The sequence below is a fragment of the Populus euphratica genome, unplaced genomic scaffold (assembly GCF_000495115.2).
Source record: "Populus euphratica unplaced genomic scaffold, PopEup_1.0 scaffold137.1, whole genome shotgun sequence".
NCBI classification, from domain to species: Eukaryota; Viridiplantae; Streptophyta; class Magnoliopsida; order Malpighiales; family Salicaceae; genus Populus; species Populus euphratica.
The window spans coordinates 109,499-126,876 of record NW_011500026.1 but is presented as its reverse complement, the minus strand read 5'-3'; the positions used below and the strand labels follow the sequence as shown (position 1 = coordinate 126,876).

Here is a 17,378-nt window from a genome sequence, read left to right as displayed (position 1 = left end):
TTCTAGTAAATTAAAAGGGCTGAGAAAAATTTATAAAAGAAGATAAGAAGTGTGTTTGCCTAATTATTTTAGTAGGGATTGTGGTAATGAAAGTAGAAGAGGTTGTTGTCCCTTTGTACCTAAGACTAAGAGTTTCTGAGTCTGTTGAAGAAAATAGAAAAGAAGAAAAGGTTAACGGAGTAGAAAAGATTAACGGAAGAAAAGAAGAAAAAGTTAACGGACTTTTCTTCTTTTTTAATAGAAAAGGCGCCGGCTTAGACAACCTCAGATACCTCATGTATAGCCACTACAAAACAAAACAATCTTAACCCGGTATTCTTGGTCAGGTTGAAAGCAGCATCAGTCGAAGTTAGCCACTGCACGTGTAGACTTTATTATCAAAACGACAGGGGCCGGGTTTCTCCGAGAAGCCTCTACACGCTACCAATAGAACCGTAAGCGGGCGAGGATTAATTTGTATGGCATGGTATTCTGCTAAAAAAAAAAAAAAACCAGAGAAAGAAAACATAATACGTAAATGATACAATTATGGAAAGTTTTTTTTAATTAATATAATTTAAATAAATTATAGATAAATAAGATATTAATTTCAAATAATCTTTGATTTTATTAAGTTTAATTTTTGGTTTATGATAATTAATCAAATATTAATAATGATATAAATTAATTCTTATTAATTCTTTAAAGAGATTGCACAAGATTCCATGCAATTGTGTCTGGGAATGAAAGATATTAATTAAGAATAAATAAACAAGTACGATTAATTTAATTCAGAAGTGGAACTAACCGCTTTCATTAGTCTTACAAAAATTTGAGGAGAATCATCAATAAATGAAATGTTCATGCGTTTAAATCCTATCAATTTTATTCTTTTAATTAATTTAATTAAATAATTATTTAAGAGTATTGTGCTTTAGTAGGGAAGTTAGTCTCAACTGAATACAGGGTAAGCTGCACAAAAAAAATTTTAAAAAAATAAAAGATTCAAGAAACAAAAACATAATATGTAAATCATACATATAACACAGGAAATAAAATACCGACTCTGCTTAAGATAATATGGATCAATTATTATATGATTAATTGTTATAAAGATAATATTTAAGGATGAAAAAGTTGTTTGATAGGAGAGTAAAAATCAAATATATTAGTGGAGCTCATTAATTATAATTAAATATAAATGAATATTAGATTTTGTATATTAAAGTGTTATATAATTAGAAGGTGTTTGATATTGGGAATGTAATATTTGTATTTGAATGAAAAAAATTAATAATATGTCTTCATTAAATTTGATTTATGCAGGAAACTCATGATGAGTTCCAACAAATTTACTATTATACTCTCATGGCTGAGGTCTAATCCAATAATAAAATAAAATAACCAAGTAAAATAATATATTTATCAACAAAATACATGATACATTTATTATAATAACAATAATTTTTCTAATATAATAAAAGTCATTAAAATACATATAATTAGTTGTTGAAATAAGTTAGAAGACTATAACAATTGCATTATTGGTAAAAATAAGGATATGTTTATCCTTTTTAAATAAAAAATAGGAGCAATTAAGTTTTTTTTTTTAAAAAAATTAATATTCCCAGTCACTATGTAACATTGTTTTGAAACCTGACCCGACGGGTCGATTTGAGATCCAGTCTACCCAGGCCTAGAACTAGGTCAGATTAAAGAAAAAAAAACTAATGTAATCCAGTGATCCTGTCAAAAAACTGGTTGTAACTTGTTGATTTTTGTTTTTTAAACTAAGATTAATATTATTTTAATTGTTTTTTAAAAAAATAACTTGGATAGCCTGATAATTTTAGACCATATGGATTTAAAAAGAATCATATTTTCTAGGTTTAAGAAATGTGATGTCCACCTAATGTTAAATTTATTAGCATTTAACATTTTTTAAATGAAAAATGTTTATTAGTCTGAGAATGAGAGAGAGAGAATGTAAAATAAAAATCCCCTCCCCCGACCCTAATTTACACCTCTTAAGGTTAAATTTTAAACACCTTAACTATTGACCTCCCACGTTTTTCTCCTAAAAACAAATACTAATAATTATCCTTAATTGTTAACTTCATGAGTCCCAGCAAACGCATTCCATGCGTTTTAGTTACCAATTATTATTATTATTTTTTAAGAATTTAACTCTAGAAAGATTGTAGTTAAATAGATATAGGTTTCAATTGTTTGTTACATTAACATATGATAAAAATACATTTACATTTCTCTGTAACAATAAACAATGATTAACATATATTAAAGGGTATTGACATGTTATTTTAGCAATAAACAGTGAAATTCCAAGGTTTTTTTAGCTATAGTCCTAATATTTTTTAAGACTTTTTGTTTTTAATTTCAACTTATTTTTTGAATTTTATTATTCAACACTGACTTTACTCGATATTGAACTTTATAATTTTTTTATAAGTTTATCACAGTTTTATGACCCGGGTCGCGAATTTGCGAGTTAGACAAGTTTACTCAGGTTTTTTCTATCTCTTTTAATTAATTTTTTTTTCAATTTCATCCTTCAATATTGAGTTGAATGAGAATTGAACTTTATAATTTTTTTTATTTTTTTTATAGAGTTATGTCAATCTTCTATTTAGGGTTTGGTAGGTTAATCTAGGTTGACTTAAATTATTTTTTTGTCTTATTTTTTTCTAATTTAATACTTCAATATTGGGTTGATAGGTAATTGAGCTTTATTTTTTTATTTTCTTTTTATAGGATTATTATAGTCTTATGACCCAGGTCGTAAATTAGGTCGATTGACTTGAGTTTTTTTTTTTAAGTTGAATTTTTTTTTCAATTTCAACCGTTAATTTTGGGGTTAATTGAGAATTAGGATACTTAATTTATTTTTATTTGTATTCTGTGATGTTATCTTTGTCTCTCGACTCGGATTATGAGTTTGGTCAGTTGATTTGGGTGGTTTATTATGTTTTTTTATTGATTTTTTTTTAATTTCATCCTTCAACATTAGATTTATTGGGAATTGAGTTTCATAATTTTATTTTATTTTATTTCTATAAGGTTATTCTGATGTCATAACCTGGGTTTGAAAAATTAACCCGAATTGACTTGACTTCTTTTTTCAGTTGATTTTTTTTTAATTTTATCCTTCAACATTGAGTTGAGAATTGAGTTTAATAAAAAAAAATATTTTTTTCTATAGGGTTATCAAGGCCTCATGATCTGGGTAGCTGATTAGACAAGTTAACCAGTATTGATTCGAATCCATCTAATTATCTTTATTTTTTTTAGTAAAATAATATTTTTATCAGTAATTCAGATTGTTTTTGGATTTGCAAAATCAATTATATCATATCAGATCAATTTTCATATTATTTTATTTTATTTTTTTCTAAAAAAATATATTAACAACATTTAAATATTTTTTTTATATAAAAAAAAGTTTGATTCGACTCGGAGTACTGTGAAAGTAAGGATCTAGCACAATTCAAAGAATGAAACAAATATAAGGCTTTGTAGTGTAAAACCTAAACAAAAAAATCTTGTGTAAGTTTTAGACTAAAAAAAAGCAAAACTTTAAAGTTGATGATAAGAAAAGGTAATGGAAAGCACACAAATTTACTAGCCTATTAACCTATGCTATGCTCTGAGGCAGAGTAAAAATACATTTGAGTGAAAAAAAAAAATTGTCTAGGTATTGGTAACATATCTTCTAAAAAAATAATTTTAATCATGAATTCAATGATATTTTTATCTAATATTAAGATGGAAACAAACTAGATCTACTTGGGTTAAACTAATTTGATAGGAAATACTCACGGGGATAATCTTGAAAAAAATAAATTGATAAAATAGGTGATGATTTTGAAATTTTTTTAGAAACTTCATTTTAGACCTCATTTTTTTTAGCTATTAGGTAACTGGTACTTTTAATTTTTGAAAATACAATTTCACTATTAAACTTTATTTTCTTTATGATTCAGTATTTTTTGAGTGGGAGGAGAGAGAAGGGCTCACTAAATTCTAGCATGGAAAGAGAAAGTTGTCGTTAATGATTATTTCGGCCACCAAAATGATCGATTTTGTGTCAAATAATTTTATATGACGAGGAAAGTTCAAATTTGTTTTTTGTACTTTGAAAGTGTCTAAAATAACAGATCTGAGCTCATGAAGATTTCTTGCAATATTTTCTAGATATTTTAACTAAACAAATAAATTAAAAATAAATTTTAAATGAAAATAATATGAATTTTTCTAGTTATTATAGTGATTGAAACCTAGAGAATTCTAGATGACATATTATTTATTTTCTTGTCAAAAAATTAGGGTGAATGACCCTATTAATTTAAAAAAATAATAATTAAGAGCTTGTGTGCGTGAATCAAACCTTGTAGGCTCAAGTATTAGCTTTTTTTAACAGGTCAAGTGTTTGACTTAACTTATTAGACTAAATAGCGTTTAATCTTATTTTTTTAATTTTAATTTTTTTAATTAATATCGATTTTATATATTAATTTTTTAATAATTTTTAAGTTTGAATTTTAGCGCCGACATTAATTTCAGGTTAGTTTTCAGTTTGTCTTTGTGAAACTTTATGAGTCTCCTGCTTAGCTGGATGTAAAGTGAAAAAGCTTGCGAGCGGAGAAGACGTTGACCCGGTGGATGCCCGCAGTATCCACGTGTACGAGAGAAGAGAAATCTTCTTCACATGGGGCATGCGTGCCATGTGCATCATCAGTTAAGTTGCACAAAGAATTCGATATTCATTCTCACAGCTAAGTTTGCAAAATCAATCTCTCCCCCTCTCCCCTCCCCTTGTAAAGCAGCATTTAGAAACCTGTACCAATATGTATTTTAAAAAAAATTAATTTTTTTATATATTTTAAATTGTTTTGATACATTAATTTTAAAAGTAATTTTTTAAAAAATAATAAAAATATTATTTTAATATAAAAAATCCTTTAAAAAATAGTCGTAATCATGTGCCTACGTTACAAATCGGTTGCACTTTTGGCTCGGTATAACCAAACAAGAAAAGATAAATTAATGTTTGATATTTAGGCGCCAACATATAAGGTTCTTCGTGGCACCGACAATATTAATTTCAGGTTAGTTTTGAGGTTATCTTTGTCGAACTTCATGAGTACAAGGAAGATAAGACAGAATATTACCAAGCCACTTCCAACTCGTTCTAATTATTGTGGGGAGCATGGCAGATATAATAATGAAATGGTTTGGGTTGTGAAAATAGCAAGAACCAAGAAATGCGGATAGAGCAGAATTTAGTAAATAAAATTGAGACAAAATCTTCGAGAAACAATCAAGTCAGTAATGTCAGGCCAGCTAATAAAGCAAGAGAGTACTGGCAGCAGCAAGCATCTTGAGAAATCGAAAGAATCATTAAAGCAATTTTTGTTCCCTCACGTCAACCACTACCCTACTTCGACAAGTGATCAGACAGGTACGACAGCTGATTTCATAATCCGACGTTTTAATGATAATTTTTTAAAAAATTATCATCTTTAATATTTGTAATGTTTTAAAAAATTATCATCTTTAATATTTGAAGAAATTCAATGAGTTGAATTTGGCTTCCATGATTTTTGTCTCTCTTGAAAAGCACGCCATTAATATCAGATATTTTTGTCGTTTAAAAAAATTGTAGGGCGAGCCAAATTCTAGCAAAATAAATATTAGGATGTCCATGACTAACGAGCAAGAGCGCACAAACCAGAAGGGATCTTAGAATGCCAAGATCGATGCTGTGTGGGCAAAACATATATAGACCCTTGTTACGTAATGCTTCAAACTTAAGTATAGTTAGAGCATTGATATAGCTGATCATTTTCTACTTTCGATAATTCCAGTTTAGTTGTTTTAGCTACAATGTCAGCAAGTCTTATTGCTTTGATTCACTCGTCATTCACAACAACAAACCCACCCAGATAAACCTAAAAGAAGTATAAAAAGTATCAGACGAAAAACTTAATTCAAGTAACAGCCGAATAGGCTAGCTCATGACAGACAATTATATTAATATCATCAGTAGACAGTAGATGTAATACAAACTAACAGCACCGTCAATTATATTAATATCATCAGTAGATGTAATACAAACTAACAGCACCAACATGAATGCGGCAGATAAGTTTCGAGAGGAAAACAGACAGTACAGAACAATAACCATTCGTGTTCTCAATAGCATGGAAGGATTTCAATCGGCTTCGCAACTGGAGTAGGCCACGATGGGAGTTCGACATGGAAGACCTTTCTTCCACGAACAAAATTGGTTTCACCTGGCATCTTACCAGCCATTTTCAACAGGTTTGCCTGACATGCATGGCAAGAGATTGGGGCATAATGCTGTCATGAAAAAATGGCGTAATCTCCGGCTATCGGGACGGCTTACGTGGAGATGTGTTGGATTACATGTCGAGTCAAATCGGGTCATGTTATCGGGGCAGGTCTGAGCATTCGAGCAAAGAAGACAATGCTAAAGTGGCTGGCACAAGGAGGCGCGTAAGGAGTGCATGGGCAGAACAGGGAAAGGTGCATGACGGCACACTTGTATCACTCTGATCTCTGTTTTGCACGTGGTTTTCCCCGTTATGCTGAGGAATCAACCCTCGTAAAGTTGGTGGTTTGTTTCCTTTCCTCGAAGGAGTATTATTCACCTATAAAAGGACACCAACAAGAACAAGGAAAGGGAGGGGAAAAGGGAAAGACAGAGTGGAAGAGAAGAGGTTAGTGACAAGAAGAAGAAAAGAAAGATCAAAGCAACAGAAACCCTTTACTGCTACAGTTTCTTTTCTATCTATCATCAGGTCTGTGCAAGTCAATATTTTATCTCTTTCATTCAACAAAATTGTAAGAACCATGATCAGCATTACCTTATTTTCTCTCTTTCTTTGTATATCGATCTGTTAGCTGAATAGTGTAGTGAGATGATAGTCCCATATCACCACCACCATGAATGTTTTGAGTATACATGTAATCTTACGAGTCCCATCGTTGATTGCAAGAACATGAAAATGTTCTTGGAGTTCAAGGCCAGAGTCATGCCCTTTTCCAAGTAGAATAACTGTCTCCATTCAAGGATTGTGGAATCAAGATCGTTCCCGGATGATCTAAATGATGAGTGAAATAAGGACTCGAGAGGTTTGCATAGAAGAGATTGGGATGTGATAATAGATAAGGATTTTTAATCAAGCTCTAATACCATGTAAATTAAGAAGAGAAGGAGATTGAATCTGCTGGAATGAATAATGTACTATTGATCTCTTCATGTATTTATACAAGCAGGGTTCAAGACTTCCCTTTTTATTAGGAATCAAATCAGGTTATCTCCCTATAAGTTAGGCGTTACAATAGAAAAGTAAATATCTGCAGATTATCTATTCCTAATGTAGAGATTGTGGAATTCCTAACAGAATGCAAGAACATGATGTACGGGTTTTGCTCATCTCATTGAAGTTTTCTTTCAGCACCGATTGCCACAGAACTTGTAAGGAGAACTTTTAAATCTTAAGATTGTAAGAAACCTTCACCTACGGTATGCTAGAGTAAATTGAAGTTTTGACGCATCCTTTACTTAAATCCAATGTTGACATCTGCACCATGCAAGAGTAAATAAAAAGGAAGAGCAGTTCTCGTACTTTAGTCTTGAGTATTGAAGAGGGATTTTTCTTTCACTTTTATTTAGAAGCGATAGAGGGTCACTTTGGGTCTGCATTCATCATATAGCCATGCGTGGTATGATGAGGAAAAAAAATAAAAAGCTTCAAATAAAAGTTGTGGTTCTGATATGGTTTAGAAATCCTGGGATTGAAAGTAGGGAAAAGACTGGTAAGGGATTTAGTTGAATGCAAGAACAAGACTCCCGGGTTATAGTCACCCATTGAAGCTTTGTTGTTGTTAAGGAAGTTAACGTTGGATATTTTACAGGATTGCATGGCTAAGAAGTTCAGGTGTAATAAAAAGTCAGAAAAAAAAAAAAAGGGAAAGGAAGACAAATTGATGCTGGGCAAATTCTTAGAAGTTGATTAGTTTGATCTTCAAAGCATGAATATGTGCTCTTATAAGTTCAATTTCTTAAACGAGATCAGGTTAATAATAAAAAAAAAAGTACAAGTAACCCCCTGAATCTCTGGTGGTTATGACGACTATTATTTCATTTATAGAAAACCCAAGCCAGAACGCAGAACCTAGTACGGATCTTATAACTATGATTATTATTAGCACAACGCTGAAGAGGAACCAGAGGAGGCAGGAAACTGATAATAACCATGCAAGTCAGAAATGCCACTCATAAACACAACATTTTCTCTCAGTTCGAAGTAGCAGCAGATTCATTCATCTCAAGTGGAAACAAGCAACAGCCATATCGAAACAGGGATTACTGGCTGCTATGGATAAAAATACAAACACTGAATTACTTATTCTTCATATATCGGTAGCTAGTGGGCCCAGAATCCTCTGTTTGAGCAATTACCCGAACAGTTCTTCGAGAAAGTCTTCATTGTCAACCAGAACCTACAGTTACAGAGTAAACAGCAATAATAACTAGGATGCTTTGGAGGCAAACTCAGAAATGCAGAATCTATATTTAACAGATCTATTTAACACATCCTCTGGCCACCAATATCTATTTCTCCTATCGCTCGGTAGGACTAGCAAGTCTAGCTTTTGAAACTTAAAGGGATATAAACTAAATTAATTTTCCCACGTGCAGTCACACTTGATTCTTTTATGAAACTCGAAAGTCTTGTTTTCTCAACTCGAAGGGCAAGCAGAATGAAATCAGATATCCCTTTCCAGCCATTTTTAACAATTAGACAAATGTAATAGAATATTAGAAAGCAGAGAAGTATGCAACATCTCATTTAACTTAGAACCCAAAATTTATTAGAGAAAACTTACAGTTTTCCAGCCATCTGGATCTAGAAAAGAGGTAATTTTGGTGTTGATTCCTGGAATTGGTCCAGGTTGACGGGTTATCTTGCCACCGAGCTCTTGTATTACAAGGTTGACAACCTCACCACTTTTGTACACATCATCAGTACCGATTGCAACCTATAATGAATACCATATTCATCAGTGTTCAAGCAGAGGAAATGTCAAGGAGATAGGATAGCTGAAAGAATGACTTTAACTCACCTGCGCATATGCATTTCCTTTGGTGTATTCAGTAACTCCATAATTGTACGTCAATTCTAGGACAGTCGTCTCGTATTCATCATCATAGCCAACCATGGCCAGAGTGTACTGTGATGTGCAATCAACAAGGTGAGGGAACTCAATAGCCTCATTTATATCTCAAAGAATATTAGTACACCTAAAACTAAATATATGAATCAAATCATTAAAGAGAACATTTCACCTTGTACTCAGGTCTGTCAATCTTCCTTAATAGCTTCATCCCCAAGGCCTGCACAGAAGGAAAAACCAAAGCTTGGTTCAAATGTGTTGTTTGGGGTCATTGCTAGTTCCATGATGCCTGCAACATTGTAGCCTCACAAACATATAGAACTAGACTTGACTGATTCACTGAACAGAAGGGGCAATCATAAATTCCTAAAGACCAGACAAGTTTAAAATTCAACCAAGTTCTGTTATTAAAGAGTCAGGTTTAAATTAATCAATTTGAGATTTAAAAACAACCCATCACATCAACCCAAAAATGGTATTCAGTTTAAGTTCAACTGTTCCAAGTTCTTCAGTTTTTGTTTCTACCAAATCAATTCTTGCCTATAGTTATTTTCTTTATAACCATCCTGAAGATGAGCTCTCACCTGATCGCTAATTACATGGAATCCAATTAATAGCCCAGATGAAATGGGTTCTTTTATGCAGATGCTAAAATATTCTGACATTAAATATTTTCTCTCGCCTACTTAATAATTGCTCCTGCCATTACCATCTCAGATCAAACAAAATTCACACATACGATCAGTGCTACCTTTTCATAGAACTTGATAGAGCGATCAAGATCTCCTACACGAAGCATTACTTGGCACAGGGGCTCAGGAGTTGGACCTCTTTGGATAAGCTCAAAAATGTAACCATCAGGATCCTTCACAAAGGCGATGACAGATGTACCACCTTTGACAGGACCAGGCTCCCTAGTAATGTTGCCACCAATGGCACGAAGTTTCTCCACCAGCTTGTAAACCTAAAAGACCACAAAACACAATTTATTCATGGCACCAAGGAGGGGATAAAAAACATCAGCTTAAAAACCTACAAACATAGCATGACACTTACATCCTCAGTTGCAATTGCAAAATGCCCAAAACCAGTTCCAATATCATATGAAGTGACTCCATAATCTGTAAATTATCAACCAAGTACATAAATTCCCAGTGCCACACGAGAGGAGATTGAAAGATTTCAGTCGACTTTTTGTTGCGCAATGATATGATTAAAAAGATTTTTCATGCAAAACCTACTCATTTCTAAACCCTTCACTACTTTCCAACATCATAAACATATTAACAATTGTGGCATGGAACTAAAATCCATATAACCATCACAGTAACAGTAATGCTTCCCTCCTTGGATACAGAAATCAATCCCTATCCAATAGCACTAAGAGATCTAATATGGATAACCATTACACGTAGATCTCATTCCACACCACAAGAATTCTTAGCTTATTATCATCTTCCTCAAAGAAGATCAACATGCTAGAAAATAATAAAGGTGAAAGGTAGCAAGCAAATACATAAGTAATTAGTGAACAATACGTACAAAAAACATAAATTTCAATTTCAATTATAAAAGAATAAAATTTATAAAAAGTTTGAAAAACAGAAAAAAAAGACCCATTTGAATCTGAAGAATCCACTATTCATTAAACAACATAAAGAGATTCTCTGCAGCATAACCCCTTTTATTATACAACATGATACCAATGTCTACCATTGGTCCATTTTTTCCTATATGATTTACCATTCACCAACTAAACAATACGTAAATAACCAGTGAATTCACACATGAAAACAAAATTAAAGAAAAAGGGATACGATTTTGAGAGGAACAAACTGTAAGTCAACTCGACAACAAAATTTGACTCTTCAGGTCCAAACCCAAGAAATGCATTGGAGTATTTCTCTTCTGGTATATCCCTTTGCCTCAATAACATCATTCCAAATCCTTCTGTATAAAACCTTCACCAACAGCACAAAAACAAACAAATCAAAATCCAAACTTTATATTAATGCTTACTGAATGCCACAATACAACACCATTGAGTACTAAATGGCAAATACAAATTTGCAAAATCACACATGACAAGACTCCCAAGCATTTCAAACTCTTAGGTTTCAATTGCAGAAAACAAACAAACGAAGACATAAAACTTCAAGCTTTCTACATGTGCGTATTTAATTCTACATAAATTAGAAAACACCCAAATTTAATATATATATATATATATATATATATATATATATATGAAAAATCACACAAATTGTAAAAAAGAAAAAAAAAACTACTGTACAGTTAATAACACCAAGATTTAAAAAACAAATCACAAAATATGCAGAAAATCACACAAATTGCAAAACAAAACATCAAAAAAAAAAAAAACTACGAATTTAGTAAAAATCACATAAATTCCAAAACAACCAAAAATAAAAATAAAAACCGAAACTTCATAATAACCGCAAAGTTAATTACAAATAAATTCACAAAAATAAATAACAAAATATGAAGAAAATCACATAAATTACAAAACATTAAGAAAATCGAAAAAGAAATACCAAAACAAAACCTCACTCACTTAATGGTACGTTCAAGATCACCGACGCGATACACAGCATGAAGTAACCGACGCTTGTCCTTCTTCGGCCATTCTAGCAATTCCGCATTAGGCTCCACTGCTTTCGCTGCCTCCTCAGCCATACCGTAATACTTGAAATCAGAAGTTCAGCTTCGTCTCTATAAACAAACTACAGAAAATCATCATGAAAAATTTGGGGTTTCGAAACCCTAATTTTAGAAATAATGAGAGAGAAAGAGAGAAGTTACCAGAGAGAGTAGGGGTGATCGAGTGATCACTGTGAAAACGAACCGGGGCGGGCTTTTAAGGAATAACTGTGGAATGAACCTGGACGGGTTTTTAAGAAATAAGGCACGAGGATCACGTTTGTTTAGAATGACGGGGCTGTTACCCTGTCATGTTGTTGGTGTTTGACACGTGATAGGTTGAGGGGTCTGTCTTAAGGACGTGTGGCTGTCAGGTTAGTGGTGGACAGCTGGACTTGTCAGAGTACGGACAACATGAGAGATTCTGAATTTAGTGGAGTTGATAGTGTCACGTGATTTAGAAAGATTTTGCTTTTTTTTTTTCAGGGGGTAATGTTATTTATTGTACTTTTTTTCTTTTCTGCCCGTTTGATGCAAATGCAAGAACTTTGCCACCCCTAATCTTGTTTTAATAGTATATCAATAAAATGGGTTCTATTTGGCTAGAGGAATCGGGAAGGGAAAGGTTTAAATTTTTAGTTGTGTATGGGTCATGAAGTGATGAACAAGTATGGATCCATTTACTGGGTTTATTTCTGAGATACAGAGGGTTTTGAATCGGGAAGAATTGCAGTTGCTCTATGCAAGAAAGAAGCATTAGGGTTTGATACCTCTGAAATTTATTGGAATCACCTGTCTTGGTAACCCAAATCAACGCAAAGTTTTGATTGTCGCACTGGTTTTGAGACAGTAAAATTAGGGTTCTGGAAGATATCAGAACATTAACTCAACATGAAAACAGTGCTGTTGAGCTTGGCTGCTGGGTGTGGAGAGGATTTCATTTCTTTTGGGGTGGCCTTTCCTAGTTTTAACTGTGGGTTATTGCCATGCCAATCTGCTGTGGCTTTCAACCAAAGACAGACCGTTAAACTGGGTTTCCCTGGAAAATGTTCATGTTTTTTATACTTCTGAAACAGCTTGAGCCTTGAGAATAGCCAACTTACGCAAAAACGCAGAAGAGTAAAACTTTCCCCAAGTTTTTGTTCCCCGGACCACCCTTGTGGGACAGTAGCTGGGGAATGTCCTATTCTCTTACTAGACTAAATGTCACTCATATCAGGTGCAAATCCCAGCCCAAGGTCTTGTTCAAGTCCAAGTCCTATACTTTCAGGAACAAGAAGGCTATTAACAGCTAACAGCATCAGATTCTCACCACCTATGCAGCTGCATGAACATGACAATCCGAGAAGGCTACACTTTTTACAAGGTTTGCTAAGTTCCTATCCAATTTGGTTACCGCAAGCTGCGCATATATGGTTAGATTGAATATGGCAACTAAAATATCACTCACATCAGGTGCAATCTTCAAGTTTAACTCCCAATCAAAGGGGAAATTCAAGTTCCAGTCCCATGCTTTCTGGAATAAAGCGGGAAACACCAGCAAACAGCCTTGAATTCCCATCATCTCCACAACCTCATGAACCTGGAAATCAGATGGGTTACACTTGTTGCAAAGTTTGCCAAGTGCCTTTCCAGAGTTTTTCCAACTACAGGAAGCACATGTGGGGTGGAAAACACCGGATCAAACTGCAGGAGTTGAAATTCAAGGACCACTTAGAAGATCAAAAGCAGAACGATGAAGTCAAAAGTTGCCAACAAAGGTGGCAGAGGCAGTGAGATAGCACAGCGGAGATATGGGTGCAAGCTGTGTAATATTTGGTGCACAGACAAAGGATTACTTACTCTGCACAACGAAGGGGGAAAGCATGTCCTTAAACCCCATGAAATTGATAGAAAGAGGGCAATGCTTAGTCGTAAAGAAATGGATGGAATGTGATATCCCGATGTCTCAACCGGAGTAAGAATACGGAGAAGCAAAATCTAGATTTTATTCTCCAACTTCTACTAATCCAATGTAGCTATTGCTAGTCTGGAAAGGCTTCAAACTTTTTAATCACTGGTACGACTTGCTAGTTGCTGCATCCTTGTAGAACAGAGTTTCTATTTCAAAGGAAATGGATTGCTTGATGGCTGACACCGTCTTTTGGATGTGTCAGCCAGTTTTGTTGGCTATTTGTATTTGTTTAACACAACAGGGAAGGAAGCTGTTTTCCTATATCAGACACTATTTTGAGAAGGCATATAAATCAAATTTAAATGGGAGGCCATCTTCATCTTCCATTTTGAGAAGACATATATCAAGCATTTTTTTTTATTTTTTTTGGAAAATATCCTAAACGGTCTCATTCTTGCTCATGACAACAAGGAAACTTCTAATTTTACATATTTTAGTCCATGCCCAGCACCAATTCTTGTCAAGTGGAAGTAGCAATGCTGCAAACCCGCAAGATTACTCCTTCAGTCTTTTACCTCATTGATCCATGTGGGTATCCATTCAAATCTGCTGCACGACCCTGAAAAACTTGATATTATAGTCCAACCTTACTATTAAGATTTTTTTAGTTTAAACGATTTTTTATATATTTTTTTATTTTTTTTATTGGGTTGATATTAAAATTAAATTTTAAAAAAATAAAATAAATTCTTTTAATGCATTTCTAAAAAAAATACTTTAAAAAACAACATTTATCACACCTTCAAACAGGTCATATCTTATTATGGTCCCAAGGTTCCTCCCAAGGTGCTTCAGGTCAAGATCAAGCAAGCTTGGAAGATCTTGCAATCCCTAATTATACTTCAAGAAATGGATTGTTTCTAGGGATTATGCTAGCAGCATATGACCATACCTTCAACAGCAAATGAAACTATATATATATATCTTGATATTAAATCCTTGAACTTACTATGTCTCGACACCTTCCTTGCATCAGGATTTGTAGTGCTCAAATCTGTCTTTCATACCGTAAATGTTCCTCTTTGTTTTAAGATAGGAAGAATCTCGAGTCATTTAAACATTCCAAACCCTGCAACAATCCATACTAGGGAAACTTTTGTGTTTTGAATGAATACTTTGATTAGTTATAAACTAACTGTAGAAGGGAAAAGATCTAATATGCAAAGCAGGATCAAGATGCATTTCTAGGCAGTCTCAACGCAGAATGAAGTCTGAACCTCTCTGTTTCATGAATGCAATTACCAAGTAAAACCTAACTTGGATTAGATCATTTCTCATAGTGAAAGAACATCATTCACAAGTAATAACAAGACAGTGTAAGTTGTATATATCATGGAAGGTAAGGAAAGTGCAGCTCCTGTTATGCCAGATGGCTGTAAAAACATCACGAAGCACAAGGTTCAAGGTTTAATGGAGAAAAATCAGAGAATAGAGAAACTAAATTGCAAAAAGAACAGGTAATTCCAATGCACAATGCCTAACTTATGGAAATTCTAAGGCAGAGAAGACAATAAAAAAACAAATGAAAATGTAGAGCAATTGTGATTCAAAATGTAGAAGTGTTTACAACTAATGAAAGATTCAGTTTTTCGTTGTAAAATTTCAATATCTGGGTAGATTCAGAATGGTGATTTATGAACATCTGCCGGAACTTACTTTCAGGTGTGTAGAAGAATGCAGTGCTTCTGAAACTCTTCTCAACCAAGCCTTTAGAAACTAGAAATTGCAATAACAAAGCCCTTGGAACAAGCCTTTTGTCCAGGCTATATGATGGTATAGTTGGGTTTTTGGCAAGATAGGAAGACTCCCAACCCAATTGGTTGACAAAAAGAACCATCACTGCCGTGATCTTCTCTTCAGATAAGCTCATAAACCAAGGATTCTTTACAAATGCTGCAAGAATTTCTTCTTGAGACAAACCCCATCTCCTATACACATCAAGCTTTTTATCCCATGTGGATGTGGTCATGGACCTCAGCAACACAATTGCTACAACAAATTGACTCTTGGAAGGATGAAATCCCATTAGACTTGCTTTCTGAACAAGCCTTTTGAAATTCTCCAGATTCGAAAGCATAATACCAGGCTTCATCCGAACTGATAGAGCAATATTCTTCATAGGGACTCCATTTTCTAACAAAATATAAACAATACGTGCGGCCTTTTCAAGACCAGCATCTAGAAGGCGCGGGTCAAGTTTGACTGCTTTGGTAGCCATGGCATCAGATTGGAGCAAATTTTCAAAGAAATCAAAAGCAGGGACCAACTTGTTTTCAAAGCTAATTCTCAAAATCCACGGATAGGTTGATATAATTTCGACAACATCAGGGCTTGAAAACCCTTTAGAATGGAAAAATTCAAGCTTGGGAAAGAGTGTTCTGTGAGGTTTACACAAAAGCACTCTAGGCCATCTCCTCACAAGGTTCAAAATATGGGCCTTTGAGAAGCCATGGTTCTTGAAATCTCAAGAACAGAATCAGCATTATCTGGGGTTTTAAAATGAACCTGTTTAGAAACTTCTAAAGCAGGTTTTAGAGAGAACCCACAAATGTTCATAAGGTATGATACTGTAAAGGAGTGTTCATTTTCATCATCTGAATTCACAGATCAAATGTTTCTGAGGCATGATAATATTGAAGGGTTTTCAAGAAAAATAGTGTAATTCTTGATGAACTAGGTCTAATGGAGCATCCTAACCCTAAGCTTTTGCAGAGAAACCTAAACACTGGGAGCTGAAGTTTGAATAAGAACTAGGAAATGAAATACTACTTACGTCTGCTTGAAGATCATTCCATGAAAGCAACTGCTAAACGCTAGCAAGATAACCAGTAGAGAGGCTGCACATGTGAGGAGACCTCACCGAGAACGAGGTTGTCTTATTTTTGTAGGCTTCTTTGCTTGCTTTTAGAGTTTCCTGGACAATGAGCCCTGTGCAATGGCTTGCAACTTTGCATGGACTATGAATAGTTATGTTATTGGGTTTTAGTCTTCGAGGCTTATGCATATAACATGTTATGAAATTAGAAAAACAGAGCTAGAAAACTATTATCCATCTCCATCTCCATCTCCATCTCCATTTTTTTCTTCTTCGAGAAGTTGGAAGAAATGAAAAGCAAGGTGATTTGAATTGTCACTTGTCTTTTAAATTTCATCAGATTTTATCATGAAGTTCAATAATTATATATAATCCAATTAAATGTAATCGTTTACCAAAAGAAATTGCTTATTCAAAATCAATTGTGTATTTATAGGGTGGCCGAAATCTTAGAAGGGGCACTTCCTCGTAAGCTATCCGTGCTCTTTTCTTTCCATTCATCAATATAAAAATATAACAAAAAATATAAAATCAAAGATAAGTATACATAAGGTTAGGAATACATAAAAAGAGTAAACGCATTTATTAAAAAAGATAATTACGGATCCTGAACGGGACTAATTTTATTTTTTAAAAATATACAAGGATACCTGATATAAAAAAAAAACATATTTCATAGAATGTATATATCTAACATAAAGAGAGTAGGAACTTTATATTGATTTTTCTGGTTTCTACCTGTGA

The 17,378-nt window shown here is 33.6% G+C and overlaps 2 protein-coding genes and 1 long non-coding RNA gene across 5 annotated transcripts; all 3 read right to left on the bottom strand.

Annotated features, from left to right (window-relative positions):
• Positions 1 to 8,197: 8,197 nt before the first annotated feature.
• LOC105142159 (putative lactoylglutathione lyase) lies at positions 8,198 to 12,137 on the bottom strand. 3 transcript variants are annotated; one of them, XR_845515.1, is made up of 10 exons: positions 12,028 to 12,137; positions 11,780 to 11,937; positions 11,041 to 11,165; positions 10,261 to 10,325; positions 9,956 to 10,168; positions 9,377 to 9,424; positions 9,154 to 9,261; positions 8,917 to 9,069; positions 8,433 to 8,529; positions 8,198 to 8,402 (listed from the first exon to the last, which is right to left on the bottom strand). XR_845515.1 is itself a non-coding variant. In XM_011049667.1 (9 exons), exons 2-9 carry the CDS (start codon positions 11,899 to 11,901, stop codon positions 8,485 to 8,487), a joined length of 879 nt encoding a protein of 292 aa, XP_011047969.1. In that variant the 5' UTR covers positions 11,902 to 11,937; positions 12,028 to 12,137; the 3' UTR covers positions 8,205 to 8,484. The 3 variants fall into 3 exon arrangements, 2 of the variants coding, with proteins under 2 accessions (XP_011047969.1, XP_011047970.1); XM_011049667.1 differs by having other exon boundaries at positions 8,205 to 8,529; XM_011049668.1 differs by having other exon boundaries at positions 8,205 to 8,529; positions 11,780 to 11,948; positions 12,028 to 12,113.
• Positions 12,138 to 14,038: 1,901 nt separating this feature from the next.
• Positions 14,039 to 16,778, bottom strand: LOC105142158 (uncharacterized). Its single transcript, XR_845514.1, has 3 exons — positions 16,593 to 16,778; positions 14,769 to 15,192; positions 14,039 to 14,378 (listed from the first exon to the last, which is right to left on the bottom strand). It is a non-coding gene; the product is annotated as an uncharacterized LOC105142158 (long non-coding RNA).
• LOC105142157 (uncharacterized) lies at positions 15,329 to 16,593 on the bottom strand. Its single transcript, XM_011049666.1, has one exon. It carries the CDS (start codon positions 16,035 to 16,037, stop codon positions 15,366 to 15,368), a length of 672 nt encoding a protein of 223 aa, XP_011047968.1. The 5' UTR covers positions 16,038 to 16,593; the 3' UTR covers positions 15,329 to 15,365.
• Positions 16,779 to 17,378: the final 600 nt, after the last annotated feature.

Bases quoted from the DNA above. Each gene is read 5' to 3' on its own strand.
- LOC105142159 (XM_011049667.1), bottom strand. From the start codon at position 11,901: ATGGCTGAGGAGGCAGCGAAAGCAGTGGAGCCTAATGCGGAATTGCTA. The intron at 11,166-11,779 runs GTGAGTGAGGTT...CTGTTGGTGAAG, and splicing joins GATCTTGAACGTACCATTAA to GTTTTATACAGAAGGATTTG. The intron at 9,070-9,153 runs GTGAGTTAAAGT...TATTCATTATAG, and splicing joins AAGGAAATGCATATGCGCAG to GTTGCAATCGGTACTGATGA.
- LOC105142157 (XM_011049666.1), bottom strand. From the start codon at position 16,037: ATGGCTACCAAAGCAGTCAAACTTGACCCGCGCCTTCTAGATGCTGGT.